The sequence below is a fragment of the Necator americanus genome, chromosome V (assembly GCF_031761385.1).
Source record: "Necator americanus strain Aroian chromosome V, whole genome shotgun sequence".
NCBI lineage: Eukaryota > Metazoa > Nematoda > Chromadorea > Rhabditida > Ancylostomatidae > Necator > Necator americanus.
Genome location: NC_087375.1, coordinates 4,643,617 through 4,659,861, shown reverse-complemented (window position 1 = coordinate 4,659,861; position 16,245 = coordinate 4,643,617). Strand labels below are relative to the sequence as shown.

The 16,245-nt window shown below is 39.3% G+C and overlaps 2 protein-coding genes across 3 annotated transcripts; both read right to left on the bottom strand.

The window, feature by feature from the left end:
- Positions 1–159: 159 nt before the first annotated feature.
- RB195_012911 (uncharacterized protein) lies at positions 160–5,960 on the bottom strand (the record flags this gene model as incomplete). 2 transcript variants are annotated; one of them, XM_064202504.1, is made up of 7 exons in its annotated part: positions 160–240; positions 1,348–1,437; positions 1,740–1,835; positions 1,901–2,071; positions 3,102–3,170; positions 3,744–3,841; positions 5,936–5,960. In XM_064202504.1, the coding sequence occupies 7 exons, from the start codon at positions 5,958–5,960 to the stop codon at positions 160–162; spliced, it is 630 nt and encodes a 209-aa protein (XP_064058385.1). The 2 variants fall into 2 exon arrangements, with proteins under 2 accessions (XP_064058385.1, XP_064058386.1); XM_064202505.1 differs by lacking the exons at positions 160–240; positions 1,348–1,437 and having other exon boundaries at positions 1,728–1,835.
- Positions 5,961–7,782: 1,822 nt separating this feature from the next.
- On the bottom strand, positions 7,783–14,710 carry RB195_012910 (uncharacterized protein; the record flags this gene model as incomplete). Its single annotated transcript, XM_064202503.1, has 11 exons — positions 7,783–7,851; positions 7,911–8,040; positions 8,464–8,532; positions 10,214–10,317; positions 10,375–10,432; positions 10,495–10,588; positions 11,874–11,959; positions 12,021–12,151; positions 14,393–14,498; positions 14,559–14,637; positions 14,695–14,710. The coding sequence occupies 11 exons, from the start codon at positions 14,708–14,710 to the stop codon at positions 7,783–7,785; spliced, it is 942 nt and encodes a 313-aa protein (XP_064058384.1).
- Between the last annotated feature and the right edge of the window lie 1,535 nt (positions 14,711–16,245).

Here is a 16,245-nt window from a genome sequence, read left to right as displayed (position 1 = left end):
GATACCCCAGCAAAGTATGTCATAGCTTTGTTTATATGACTATTCTTCCAAAAACTTTATGAGCCGCATTCGAATTCCCATACACAACGATCTTCGAAACAAATATTCAGAACTTTCACCAGCTAGCCTCCTCGCACACTGTTCTTTTCAGCCGTACATTTACAAAATCGCACAAGTTCTAGTCTTCACTCCTGGAACATTGCGGATATCGTCACGTCCGCTCCTGTCCATTAATTTGTCCTGAATTGGAAAAGGATGAATATATTGTATTGGTATTCTCCATGACACAATAACATGAACTGCGTATAGTCGGGTCAGAACGACATGACGAACGACGAAGACGAAGTTGCGTAGGCGGCTGAGCTCGAATCGGGGCGATGAAGGTAGCGATTGGAATCAAGGTGGGACCGCCAACTGTAACGACGAATGGTGCTAGCGAGAGTCCCTCCTCGATCCTAACCGCTACGCTTCACGGCACCGCTGCGGGCGGAGTCGCTTACGCAACTGTACCGAGTTTCATGTCGTTTTGACCCTATTATATTATGGTTTTAAATTGATCGTTCGAATGACTAAACGAAGTTGTAAGTAACGAAAAACAACCTAACTTTCTGGTCTTTTTTCAAATTTTTATTGTATATACCTAAGATCGATTGCAGATATGTTCAGTTCTCTTACTATGGTTATTAACTTCAGTTACTGCTCTCGTTTATATAATGAAAGGTACACAAACTACAAATGCACCAATTCCTGGCTTCACACAGAACTATCATTAGTGGTGCTTTGACGAGCCCATTATTCATTATCGCTTACACACACCTACACCCAACCGGGAGGATGTAAAACTGTGAAAAGGGACAGGACGTTCTCACTTGCCGGATCTTGTCACCATGATTTTATGTTCGTTATCTTTCCATCGATATTAATATATCTACAATATACAGACTACAGAATGTAAGAGAAATGAATGGAAAGTTGAACTGTATTTTTTCCTGCATCTTCATTATACTTTCACGGCTTTGTGCTTATCTTACGCGTAGTCTATCCTCTCATTCGTCGTGGATACGTCCCGATACACCAAATTTGTCTTCTGGGTTCTTTTCTCCCTCAAGAAACGTCAAATCACATTTCCCTTTGGGGGAAATTATGAGGAAATCTGATAATCGGGTCAGCGTTTTTCTTTTTTTGTTTTTTATATCTCGCAGGACCTAGTCGGATGGAGCCCAACACGGCTAGTCTAACAATTTTCGAGTAGAAAACACATCTGTCAAAAAGATGGAAACAACCACTTGAGATAACCTAGCGGAAGGATTCAAGAAAGAGATCAGTTGAAAACTATCGAAAATTTACCCTTTTTAATCGCTTGGATAAATCTTGCGCCCATTCACTAGTCGATTTTGGTTTCTTTTCCTTCTTCTCTGGCTTTTTTCTCCGGGGCATCTGAAAGTTTATAATTCATTATGATTATATAAGTTCCTGTTACTTTGGCAGGTGATTTGTTTGAAGCCATGCTTTCGATCGCTCAAACTAGGTACGAGTCAGGTGTACGAGATAGAAGGAAATATCTCAAAGATCAGGTAGAGAGCTTTTGGTAGCCTTTCACACGATGTCTAAGTGGAACCTATGAATACTATTTCAGAATAGAAACTATCACACAATAATGTGTAACAGTAAATCCACGTTTGACCAACTAAGCTGCCTCGTTATAAGTCAATAACTAATTTAGTATTTTAAATAATTACACTGAAGTCAGGCCTCTCAAGACCTGTCAAGCTGTCCGCGTCCGAGTCCACATCATATCTTTGTACTTGCTGCTGTGGAAGAGCGTAGACTGGTGCCTGTACGAGGAGAAATTCAAATTCCCAAATGAAATTGAATTGAATTACGCATGATATTCTCTTACTTTGTCAGCTGGTTCCTGATCAAAGGTTACAGGTGGTTCATTCGCATTTTCCTCGGATTCCAGACCAGCATTGCCTTCCATTTCAGTTTGGTCTCCTTTGTCCTCAATGTCCACAGTTTCCTCAGTACCATTTTCGTTTGTTTCTTCGTCCTGAGCAGAAAATTCTTGTACCTAAAAGTAAGAGTATGGTAAGAAGAACTCAAAAAGCTACTGTACATCAAAGGATTTAAGTGGCTTGTATAACTTTACAGCATTTAACAGTTTGAAAAATACTCTTCAATTTTGATTCTGAACTTCTATAAAAAGGTACAAAATAGGTACAAACACTACGCAAAACTAGTATTTTCTTCATTTGTATCGATGAGTTACTTATTATGTAACATAATAATTTTAATTAGAAAGAAAGGGAATGTAAATAATCTTGGAGACAAAAAAGCGAAAATCTGAAAGTGCATTGTGAATAAATATTGGAAGATTTTGATTGAAAAGTATGAGAGAACATTTGTGGCGTACGCTCAAATCAAGGATGCTTTCTCAGTTAATAATCTCGTTGAAAGCTTTGAAAGCGATTCCGGAAACACCCTGGGGAGCATGTTTCTTCGACTAGAATTTCATCAAGTGTATCAATTACTCTGTTGATGGTGTTATTTTCTACGTATCCACCCGTTTCTTTCTATTCTAAGATGAAAACGACATCCAGGACTGTACAGATGTGTAAACGGCTGCGCTCGAAGCGGTGCGCCGGAGCATAGTGGTTAGGATCGAAGGAGGACGCTTGCTAGCACTACTGTCCGTTGCTGTTCGCGATGGTCCAACCTCGATTCCAACCGCTACGCTCCACCGCATCGCGTCGAGTGCGGCCGCTTTTGTGCAATTGCACCGAGATTCATGCCGTTTTGACCCGACTATACCCGCAGTTCAAATTATTGTATCATGGAGAATACCAATACAATGCGTTCATACTTTTCTAACTCAGGACAAATTAATGGACAGTAGCAGACGGACGAGATCCGAGAAAACGAGACTGTTTTACAAAAGCTAAATGTGTTTGTAACTAACCAAATTATTTTTAGATTAAGGATTAAGAATTCGGTTCAAGAACATTTCCCTCACATTTTTCCGCGTTTGCCGGGGAATTTTTATTCTCCGTTAAATTTTTACAATTATTGAAAATCACAACAACGCTTAATTACAAACTTACTGGTTCAGTACTATTTTCGTCGACTTTTTCGTTCTGGATAGAAGCTGTATCTTCCAGGGGTTCTTGTACCTGAAAACATGGATAAGAACAACTCATAAAGTTGCCTGACGTATGTCAAGATATTTGGATATCCTATAACGTGTAGAAATTCGTGAAATATCCTTCTATTTTCATTTTGGACATCAATATGAAATATAAACCAAGAAGAGTTTTTTCAAATGCTTTTTTTTATAGATGACTTCCCTAGTGTGCTATTATTTCAACCAATGGAAAATCTTTTCAGCAAAAAGTTTTCGAAAAAATTTGTCAACAATACTAGTTAGAAATGAATTTAAGGTCAACTCAGTGACGAATTCGTGAAGAAATGCCTGAAATGCAAATAATAAAACATTTTCGCTTTTACAGTTGTAGAAAAAAGAGTAGTGAGTAGCGTGCCAAAATCCAACATGTGCTCTTTTCCCGAAATTTTGATGTTATTCATGAAAGCGAAACCAAAGAGACGCTTCAGAGCATATTTCATGTCTCGACTAGAATTTCATATGCTATATTAGTCCCTTTTTCAATTTCAAGTTCTTATCTATTTATTTTCAATGTACTGTTGATAATGTATATTTGAAGTTTGCACCTCTTTCTTCAACTAACCTCATCATCTTTGTGTTTTGATCCATCATCCAGTTCATCAAAGTTTCCCTCATATTTTTCAACGTTTCCCGAAGAATTGACATCGTCCGTTGAAATCGCTCAAATATGGAAATTTATATTATCGAGTTTGATAAGCTGTACACGAGGTTGTTAAACAAATACAAATAAACTAATATAATATTTGTTAAACAAATACAATACAAATATGGAAAATAAAGATTATTATGCATATTCACTTACTTAGACACTTACAGGCATATTTATCATTTGTTATATTATTATTATTATTATTATTATTATTATTATTATTATTATTATTATTATTATTATTATTATTATTATTATTATTATTATTATTATTATGGGTTGCTATTTTATATTATATATTACACTTATTATTATTAATTATTTATTATGATGCATATTTATATCAACATATTTCTGACATAGGACAAGTAGGACGTAGGACAGGGGCTAATGTCCAGCAGCTGACTAATAGGTATTCTTTCATGTGCTGTTCAGAAAAGGCAAATGTGAAATTAGGAGACGACCACATCGAACACATAACTTATATTTAAAAAAAAAACTAAAGAAAAAAAAGAAGAAAAAAGAAATATTTAAAAAGGCGTGCAGAAGTGCTTATCAAAACAATGACGAGTATTAGGAATTTTTCCTAGAACTTCGTATTTTGGTTCACGGTTATGTCTCAGCGCGTTTCCGCTTCGTTCAAGCTTTGGATGACTCAGTAATTGAGTGACTAGTAATTAGTAGTTATGGTAATTAGAACGGATATGTCTACTGAGGAGGAGGCGATGAATCTTTAGGGATAATCATACTTAAATGTTTTTATGTTTGAAATGAATTAACAGAACAATGTATATACATTAAATGAACCTTCTATAATGATTTATGAGATTATCTTAACCATGAAAAGCTATCAGAAAGACTTTAAAGTAAGAGAAACACTTATAGAAAGAAATATGTTTACGAGTTGGCGAAAATTCAATTCCTTATTGAAAAATTCCAATAACGAATTTAATTCTTTTAATTCTTTGGGCGCTATTGTGAAGAAAAGTTGTGCGCTACAGGAGTTTGTGCGACATGTGCCGTAGTACCACATTCACTAACGACGAGACTGTCGTCAAGCCGAGCGACACGTCGATGAACTCTGAACAAATACAGGTTTTGGTCAGAAAAAAAGTTAAAGAATCTGTTGAGCACGTACTGTTTGTTCTAGTGAATTGCATATTTAACCATGCAATTTTTGCTTTTTTTTCCAATTCTTTCTTTTTTCCTCTATATAACTAATTCGATATGATGGTGTAGATTACTCGCAGTATGACGCACCACACAAAAAAAAAACCTACAAATAACTGATTTCGTACATATTATAGGGTGGAAGCCTTCGGACCCAAACTAGACATGTAATAGTAGAAAGCATAGAAGGCATTATGGTGTAACTAACGGCCTATTCTTCCCCCTTTCATGCCAGTATGAAAGAAACACTGCTTTGCGTTGATCACAAGTGTTGAGGATAAAGTGTCTGGGGTTTATAAATCCGCTTGGGATGCGCCTGCGCGATCGACTTCAATTCAGAATCGTTTGAGGTTCACGAACGTGTAAATAGCCTTTACAGTGACAAGTCAGTGTATTTTTCCTCCCGGACAAATCTGGTAACAATTTATCTCCCTCTTTAACAATCTTTATCGATCTAGGAGGCATGAAAGGCTAGGTTGGCGCTAGAGCGACTTCGAACCATCTACCGATCGTGCAGTCTTAGCGGGTTTTCTTACCAACTGCGCTACAACCAGCCCATGACAAGTAACTGTGTGGAGTGTTTCAGGAACAACGAACTACCTCGGAGGACATTTTGTAATTTATTTGAATGCATCTAACGATTGGCTTTCTGCAAATAGTGCGGTCATGATCAGACAGTCAGGAGCTGGAGTAATCTGAGGAAAATTTTAACCGACAAGACGAAAAATATGTAACAGGTCGGATCAGTTCTGCGCAAAATTATTTAGAAATGTGTGTAGAGGTGAGCTAACTAGTCCTTATCATCAAGAAAAAAAGAACTTTTCCTCAAACTCTTCATGGTTGTTGGGTACGAAGATGAACACACCAACTGGTGGCATAGTAACCATGCATTCAATATCATTCAACGAGTTTTATGGTGCAACTAAAAAACTCACTTATAAGCGGTTCCACGTCTCCCATTTTCAATTCGACTGTACAGCTACAGTTCGGCTCTAGAAGTATGTTAGACGAGTCTGGACAAACTACCGTATGAAAAGACACTTGGATCGATAGGAAAGAGAAAAAGTAGGGAAGATAATATTCTGGGATATGTGCTCATTGAATCTATAAAGTTGGATGATACTGTTACTACTAAGGTATATTAAAGTGATTATCTGAACAGGATAGGTATGTGTGTGATGTGAAAGAGTCATTACGACGTGCTCTCACACGACATCCGGTGTTTTGTTTCCGGTCATGAATTAAGAAATCTCGCCAATATTATAGAATCGATTGAAAGTCTTTGTTTTTGACAAATCTTTGTCATTGATCGTCTTTGCAAAGGCGCTAGATATTCTTAAATGAGTGATTATAAGTGCTCTTTACTAGAACATTAAATCAAATAAGTTTCTCTGAAGTGATTTTGTACATATCCTATAATTAAGGTCAAGCGTAAAGGCTTGTGGGAGGAGCGGAGAGTTAGAGTGAGAGGCGGTCGGAAGGTAATGAAGAGGAATAAGAAAGGGAAATGAGGAAGGAAAAGACCAAAAAGAGGAGAGAGATGGATGTGTGGAAAAGAGGAAAGGGACAGTGTGAAGTTTTATTAACACAATTTTAAAGCGAGATCAATCTCCTTAAATTTCTGCTAAAGAAATAAATTTGCTTCTTTCCAATGAAGCTTATTTCACTCTTCTTAAGAGGCGTACACATTGTTTTCTTGTAGTGATTTTGCTATAAGTAGCTGAATATTTTACATTTAGAGGATATTCAAACGTGATTTTACATCTATATTCCCTCGTTGCTTCAAGGCATCACCCCACGAATCTGGAGTGGGGCGGGTGTCAAGTGGGTTATGCCTATACGGGGTCATGGATTATGGAGAGGAAGGCGATTCCGTCCATTTCTTCCTAATTGCCGTAAAAGTGCATGCATCCTCAGTCTTTGAAGGAAGGATCTTGCAAGCCTGAAGAGCGTAACAGAAGGAGGGAAAATAAACGGAAACGTACATAGAGTGAGTGTAGCTCTCACGACCATAGAACGGTTCACAGTATATCATTTACTTTTCAACAACGCCGCTTGAAATTACGGCGCGGTGCAAAATATTTCGGCTGATCGGCACCGAAGAGATGAAAAGCTTGGCGAGCACTAGGGCGAATTCGAACCTCCGATCGATCGTGCAGGAAGCAGAACTTCTAACCACTACACTACACTACACCACCTTTAGAATAGAGGTCATAGCAGACTGATTGGTGCGCCACCACCATTGTAGTGGAACCTTACTTCTTTGACCTATGCGGCGTCACACTTTGTGATCGTGGGCCTCTTTATCAATATGGTTCTGTTGTCCATGCGCAGGGATTTGAGCAGAAAAAAAAGGAACTGAACTATCCCTATCGCTTTTGAATGACACTTCCAGCTAGCACGGCTTGGACGTCTTCGAAGAAGAATTCAGATCTTATCAATATTTCTGCGGCTTCTTTACAGAAGATTCTGAATGTGGTTTTACTCTCTTTCTTTCAAAAGAGCGATGTAGAGGTGAGAGCTATGCGACCGGAAAATACAGAAAATTGTGAAGTTTGGCGCCAGAGGGATGTATGTACTACCGTATTTTAATTACCGTATTTTGTAGCAGTGAATAAGCATTCGAATACGGAGTTGAATATTTAGATTAAGTGAAAACCTTTAATACATATATGTTAAGAATAACTATACAGTAAAACCGCAACATATTTATGTGCAAAACATTTGCTATTGTACGTTAATGTGTTTTTTCTTTGCTATTAATAGTGCTGCAGATTTCTTCTTATTCTTTTGTTCTTTCTCCTGACAATCGTATAACATCCCTCATAGGTTCTTCTTGAGGTGTTCGTTGCTAAAAACTCATATGCATTCGTGAATTTCTGACAAAGTCAAAAACTTATTTTAACTAACCTTTTTCGGTTCTCTATTCTGAACGTCAAAGGTTGTAATATAAATTGTATTTGCCCATGTAACAATTTTCTGTACTTCGCTTGCACTATGAAAAGTGCGCACTCTTCTTTCACGTGGTTTTTTTGAGTCTCTTAATAAAGAACGTAAGTCACCGAAACGCTTAAAGGCATCACCACACGAATCTGGAGTGGTACGGATTTCCGGTGGAGTATTCGTATACGGGGTCGTAGATTATGGGGAGAAGGGTGATTCCTTTCATTTCTTCCTAATTGCGGTAGAAAACGGCCCGGAAGATACGGCTTCAAGCGTTCCGGCGCACTATTTTCTACAACGAGTTCGATTGGAGCGCGCCAGCCCTGTGCGGCGCTGCATCTTCCGGGCCGTTTTTTTACGGCAATTAGGAAGGAATGGACGGAATCACACCCCTCTCCATAATCTACTATCCCGTATACGAATACTCCACCTGAAATCCGTACCACCTCAGATTCGTGGGGTGATGCCTTTAACAGCGTTGCTCCAGCGCCTTTTGAATAACTAAGTCAAGTGAACTAACTTCTTGGTTGTGGTGTCGCTACAAAACAGATTCAATACTGTAGTCACCGTATTTCCAAAGATCAGTTCTCTATAAAACAATCCTACACAAGAACAGGACTTATTCACACGTATATTTACATATGATGTATCAGTCAGAAAAAAAAATTGCAAAAATTTTGGCTTTTTACAATCTTATCTGGCTGAAAATGGATTTTTTCAAGTATGTTTGCAACGTTTGTTTAATTTGTCGATAGTCCAATTTAGCAACAGCCAAGATTGTTAACAAACTTTATTACGGCTAATGTTTCGGCGGTGTCGCCTTCGTCAGAGCCTGGAAAGTCAGATCATTTGTGATATATCCTCTCAAATGCCTCATTCAGAACAAGACATCATTCCCTAAGATGCTACATCCAAAATTGAAACCAGAAGAGTCCAAAACGTTGTGCTTACCTAGATAACCGCGTTGCCGCGAATTAGCGGACCTCCGCGTGATAAAATCGCTCCGTTAATACTAATTAGGATTTAACCTGCATATGACCCCGTAGATCAAAACCCGCAAAGGTCTTGAGTTTGTTTAGCTGTCCCATGGTTTTTAACTGGATTACAAGCGAAGAGCTAGGCTTTTTTTTGGCGTGAACTACATATTTTACTCTGTAAAGAGCATTTGATGCGATGAAAGATGTGAAGCTTGAACGTTCGACCGCGGAAATTGCACCGATAACGTATGTGGTAACGTTGGAACGTTAGCAGTAACAAAGTTTGTTAACAATCTCGGCTCTTGCTTCAAAATACGTGGTGCAATTTTTAAGATTGGAGACATTGGTCGCAGTAAAGATCTGTTGGTGCTGATTGCGATTATCTTGCCGGCAGATACATATTTAATTGCGAACATCGAGAGATGCTCATCTATGAGCTGTATTGACCCGCAAGGAAATTTCCTCCCCCTTCATTTTTTAGTCTAATCTCATGACCTTCAAATACTCGGAAAATGAATTAATAATATCATGATATAGTTTTACGCCTATGATATGAAAGGAGGGGCAGCGGGTGAAGAGGACCCCGTAAATTTCCGAGCATGACTCCAGCGGTGCCTTGCCTGACCAGTTAGGAAAGTAGGTTATTCCAGAGAGATTCACCGTCGTTGCTACCTGAACAGTTGGCTGCTTACTCTGCTTACCTACCGCCGATCATACGCTACGGATGTCGAAAAGGATCCTGGTATCCGTAGTAGGTGTCTTGCAATCGGTAAGAGGTTCTGCTGCGGCTGCACTATGATCGATTTCAACTCCGTCTATTGCTCACCAAGCCTCTCATCCCTCCGGGGTCGATAAATTGGTACCAAACTTCTCTGGGAGGATAAAAACACTGAGTGGAGACATCGGCTAGCCACCGCAAGTCATTGCATAGGCCAGTTACACGTTCGTAAACCTCAAACGATTCTGAATGAAGTGAACGTGGTGGGGCATTTCACGGGGATTGATTAACGCCAGACACTTTATCCTTTCATCCTTCATCCAGGATCATATATCCATAGCTATACTGCAAACGGACCGCTAAATGTATCTCAAAATACTGCTTTGACGCTAATGTTAAAACATTAACATCAAAGCTCTGTTAGGTTTTCTTGGATAATAAAAACCATCTGGTTATTTCTGGCCACTCTATTTTGCTCACCGATAGGCGCACTATTTCCACAATACGACCTTTCATAAAGTAGTGATAAGGGTTAGCACCTTAGAAGTGAGAAGAGGTTTAATAACGGTTCTTACCTATCAAACAACACATCGTCTTTCTTAAAGGAATCCATGTCGCTGAACGCTTCGAAAGATTTCTTTATATATGGTGGTCGTTTTAATTCTGCACCATTGACGACCTAAAATGTGTAGAACTATATTAGCTAGGCGTTCCATATACGAGGACATATGTGTACCTTTTCAATTGCTTCAATATCGACCGGATAATCATCTTCTGCCATTTCCTCCTCATCACTGAAAACGTAAGGTGGATGAAAAGATCGAGAAGGGAAGATTTTCACTCATTTTAATCGAACCCTGTCCCCACTGTCCAAAAAGGACATCCTTTGATGAAGGGATTGTTGGCATTGACGCCTTTTTTGAGACCAGGTCCACGACGGCTAATGTCGTCTGAAATCTCTGATATGATCAAAATCATACATATTCTTGTTGTACCGTCGAATAAGGATAAAGGTTAAAGTTCCTAGCGTTAATCAATCCGCTTGGGATGCGCCCCACGTTCACTTCAACTCAGAATCGTTTAAGGTTTACGAACGTGTAACTGGCCTATACAATGACTTGCGGTGGCTAGCCGATGTGTCAAGTCAGTGTTTTTATTCCCTCCCGGACAAGTCTGGTACCAATTTATCGACCCCGGAGGGATAAAAGGCTTGGTGAGCACTAGGGTGGATTGGAACCTCCGATCGGTCGTGCAGACAGCGGAACCTCTAACCGTTACACTACACCCGCCCTGTATCGTTGAATAGTGCAATGGAATTTTGGAACTTGAACTAATGGCGGTGTCATCCTTCACCGCTTCTGTCGTCATAATACATATTCCAAAACAGAAACAAGGAAAACAGACTCGTGTACTACTTTTCTGAGCTGAACCAGGATTGTTATTTGTTGATGGTAAGAATAAGAAACGTATTGATCCTAAGCGGACTTTAGCATCCGCGTTTTGTTATTCAAGAACCTCATCAAATCCATTTCCATTCATGCAAACTATGTGGATTCAAAAGGAAGGAATTTTGAAGGGATTTGTTCGCAAACAATCACTTCTAAGCGAAAATTATGAATTGATCAAAGCCTAAAGGTCTTAAGTTCAGCATCGCACTGAATACGCACAAAACAAACACTGTTTTCAATCACTTTCAGATGTCGTACATCGATGTTCACCTCCAGAATACACCTAATACACCGAATAGTAGCGATCCTTGAACTTTCTACACCACTCGCACACATTTTGTAAAGGGCGACGCCCTTACCGTATTATTTGAACTAGGTTGGTGTGGGCCTCGGTTGCCTTCACACCAGTTGTGTGGTAGAGAAGGAGGGAGCGACGAAAGAGGCTCTAATCGAGATAATAATTGTGTGTAAGATGTATAAGGAGCAAACTGATGCATCCCAGTAAATGTGGGAAAAAGTGCATTTCCTGCACTGCAGTAATCCAGACTGCGTATGAACATACGCGGGAAATGCGAGTTCATCAAAAACATTGAGTATTTATGAGATAACCTGACATTTTTCAACGTTTACTGTTAGGTTTTCTACTTTTCTTGTATCCTTGTGCACAAGAAAGAACTCTCCTACCCTTCTCTCCCCAACAATAAAATATTCCGATAAAAATTAAAAAAGTTAGAAGAAAATAGAAATAATTGTATGAATCTCATAATTTAGCTGCACTTATACATACCAATATCGTCATCGTCTTCATCGCGCTGCTGTACAGTCTTTTCAGTTACTGGCATTGGTGCCACAGGAAGCAGTATCTTATTTTTGCTGGAATTTGTAAATCTTGCGAAAATAATCATCTACACATTTTTGAAAAATATGTATGAACTTGTTTTCTGATGGTAGATGCTTTCTTTTTCCAAACCATGTGGCGAATTTTGGATTAGGTCTTATTGAAAGAAAGTAGGCTTTCCGTTCTCCAAAACCCATAGAAACTCCTCGTTTTCGTCGAGGGAATGACTAGAAAAAAGCCAATGAATAATTGTGAAATTGATGTTTCAATTATCTGTTAAAGAGTAACGAAGCAGTAGTTAAAAATGAATGAAATTACGATTGACAACTCTGGACTACTTTCTCCAATTCCGATGAAAAATAAAGGAACACTCTCATCTTCTGATTTGTTCAGACAAATAACTATTCGAATGGGAAATTGGAATTTTAAAAAATTGAATTTCTTGAATTTGAAATAAATCCTGAGAAATGGATGGAGATCACCTCTTTAACGGGTTCCGAAAATCAACTTATCTTGGTTTTGAGAATGAAACAAAAATACCAAAAGCTTCTACTTTTTTCTAATTCTCTTTTATCTTTCCTCCTCTTCTTCTCGTGTAAAAATCATCAGGTATGAAAAAATAATTTGCGAGAGAAAAATAGAAACAAGCTCGTTGCCATGCCTTCTTTTTTTGGAAGGATAGAAAACTATGTGGTTCCGAGAAGCTATCAGTAGGAATGCACTGTGTCGTTAGAATTCGGACAAAACTGTATTTAAAGTTCTGGATAATTTTGGTCCAGGGTAGACGTTAGACTGGAGTTAAAATTAGCTAACTAAATCTTTCTAGCGTTCCCAACTTCAGGATGCCCTGGCTCGTCAAGTGAAATGAGGAGTACGTTAGAAGAGCGGCGATCATTAAAAGCCTTCGCCCCCGAGGAACTCCCGCCGAAATTATTAAATTTTTCGGGTGCCCAAGATCGACTGCAAACGAAGCTATGCAAACAAATGCAATCTTAGGGAGGTCCAGCGAGGGGTCTTCCACTTCCACCAGGAAAATGTAAATTCAGCAGAAATCAACAGAGGCTTCAGAGATTCTAGAGAAGCGACACCTACCGAGTTAGTCTGAAATTTGTTTGACAGTCTTGAAGACAGTAGTAGGGACGTGAATGGAAACCGCACGAGCCGCGCGGGTAGCAAACTCCCAGTATGTGAGTTTGCAGAGAAACAACAAAGAAAAAGAAGAAATAAGAGTAGTAGTATTAACCGAAGCTGCCGAGGAGGGAAGGAACGTTTGTCGGGAACGGGTGTCGGAACAGTCTTAAACAAAGACGACCGCCCTCATCGAACAGCTCCACAAAGAATTGTACGGCACCCGGTCCCGACAGGAGAAGAATGTGAGCATTTGAGGAATCTACGGCTAGACCTTAACAGTACATTTCTAAGTTTACTTACATTACTCACTACTTCTGCTTAGTGTAAACCGTCTGTGAGCTCTTTACAAGAATTCAACACAACTGATCGCATACACACTATCTCCACTAACCTAAGAAAATCCTTTGATTCGCTTGGGACAGAAGATGTCATAAAAGCATTGACAACCAGCGCGTCCCTACTCGATGCATAAAGTACATTTTGAGTAGCATGGCAACTTCACGACCAAAATTTCTCCATTCTACACTACAATTGACACTTCACGTCAATTGCACCACAATTGACGTGAAGAGGGAGGCTCGACAGAGTGATACAATCTCATCCAAACCATTCAGTTCTACTCTCCAGAACGTAATACGAAAACTGGAATAGAATCACATGAGAGTGTAAGTTGAGTTGAGCAACAACTAAACCATCTTCGTATCGCTGATTACAGTGTTCTCGTAAAAGTGAGCATCAACCAGGTGGAACACACACAAGACGATCTTGATGAAACGCGTGGAAGGACTTCTCTTTAATTCAGTTGAACGTTAGGCAGCCGATGTTTGTAAGGAGAAGACGGGTCTTTGGTGCTCGGCGAGACGAGTATATTCGAATATCGCAGATCTGTGCGTCTAGATCTGGAATACACATGATGAACGTCCTAACCTCTTAACTGAACGGGAAGAACTAAGTGACTCTGGGAGCATACAAGGAAATCGAAGATATTTTGAAGAAGACCGAGAAAGATTAATTAGTTCCGTGTTTATCCCTTCAACACAATCCTTCCTCCTCGTTTCACCTATGCTTCAGAAACACGGGATTGTCACAAGCAGGAGGAAAATCCCGTTACTGTCGTTGTTAAAAACTTCATTTAAATTGTGCAGTACAGTCCATGTAAATAGTTGTGGAGTGCTAACAGACTATATGAGTGACAGAAATTATTCCCTAGTTCAGGTAAATGCAAAATATCTTAATGGAATGTGTTATTTGTATTTGTAGAAGATTGAAAGTAGGAATATGAATTGAGACCTCTATTTTTCAATCGAAGTAAAAAAAAAGTCCTGGAGCCAACTAACGTCATCTGGATTTCTTGATGTCGCTGAAGATTTTGGTCGAAATTGGTATAATATCTCCATTTTACGGAATTCAACATAATTTCGTTCTTCTTCTCTAGCTAGTTCCCTGATACACTTTTTAGTTAGTCCGAAGTGGCTTGCTTAAAAGCTTCTTGCTTCAACTAACCGTGCATCCCTTTTTTTCTTTACTCGAGCACGTATAGCGTCTGCCTGTTTCTTATTTAGTGCAACCTGTTTCCCTGTCCCTAAATTGCTGCATTTACAGTACAGAATTTATGACTAATTTCAACTTAAGAAGTAACCTTCAGAAGCGCTCATGGTTCAAAACTTAGCAAGATCCTGAAAAATGAGAACATTGAGTGGTATTGTCGTTGAATTTTGAGAAACACTACAAACAATTGATTTCGATTGCCTTAGCTGCGATATATGGAAAATTGAGGTATGTTGGTATTTGAGATTGTTCAAACTCCCATGCATCATACAAACTGACACGTATCTTTCAGAAATGTTCTTAGTTACGGAACTGGAACATGGATATGATAATCAATCAAGTTATATGTGTACTTTCTTTTCTCTACAAGCTTTTTTCTCTTTGAGCTTCCTGTTTAATCGCAATCTTATTCTCTTTCCTTCTTAGTTTAAATGCCTGAGCATCGTCTCTGCTTCAGTGGCATTTCTCAAACAAAAGGAGGATGTCGTCCACAGTACAAAGGCTTGAGAAGGAGGGTCAAGACGTATGCACCTCTCTCACCAAGAAATCACTAAGTGATTTCATTACCCACTGTAATGTAGCACAGCGATTTATTTCCGCCGTATCGAATCTCCATTCGGATATATACTATCGCCTTATCATACCTCCTTTCCAGTAGATATGGTGAGGAGGCGGTGGTAGAGGTTTATTGTGTGGGTCCAACGATCGTAGCAGTTGGCTAATGTTCTCACATAAAGCACTGATCGACCAGCGCTGAGAATATTGCGTTCGCTTCTATTCGACTACGATAAAGTCTTTCACTGCGTGAAAGACTTTATCGTAGTCGACAAAGGTTAGGATAAGAGACATGAGGTAATCTCGTAAAACCTCTATGACCATCGACACGCTTTGAATGTGATCCATGCAGCTGGAACCCTAACAGAATCCTGCTTCTTGAGGTTGGGCTTCATCCAGGGTCCTAGCTATGCGCATAAGGATGATCTTTGTAGAAAATCTTAAGTAATCAGCAGTCAGTCAACAAACTTTTGGAACTACAATTTCGAAGATCCTCACCTTTCTTATGGATAAGAATAGTTTGCAAGTTTATCGACTGGGATCATTCCCTTGTGAAGATAGCACGCCACATGCGCCACCAAATTATATGAAGGGGATGACCATCAACGTGAAGAAAGTTTGCTGATATAAGATTGCCCCCAGAGGCTGCGCCTCGTTTCATGCCCATGACCGCACCTTGACTTTTAAAGGAAAAATCTGTGGCTGGGAGGTTTCACCAGCAGTAGTGATCGGGCTTGACACTAAAGTTGACGAGCGGAAAAGGTTCGAATAGAACCTCTCCGTGATATTTTTCATCTCACGACGAAAAGAAGTGTGAATCTTTGTTCAAGGTAGTTAGCGGAACATCATCTTTGCGATGGTCCCTGTGGTATTTCTTTATACTTGTAAGGATGAGTAAGGAAAACTGTCGTCTTCAGTTAATTTGTCATGTCATTAGTAAAAGTACGATCTATCCGTTCTAACGCATGGTCCAGTAAATCCAGTAAATCATCAAAATGACGCAGCGATATCCTTAGAACGAAATGTTTATTCGAATCACCAATCAATCAAAAAGTTCTAGTAGAACTCAAGACACTTTTCAAAAATC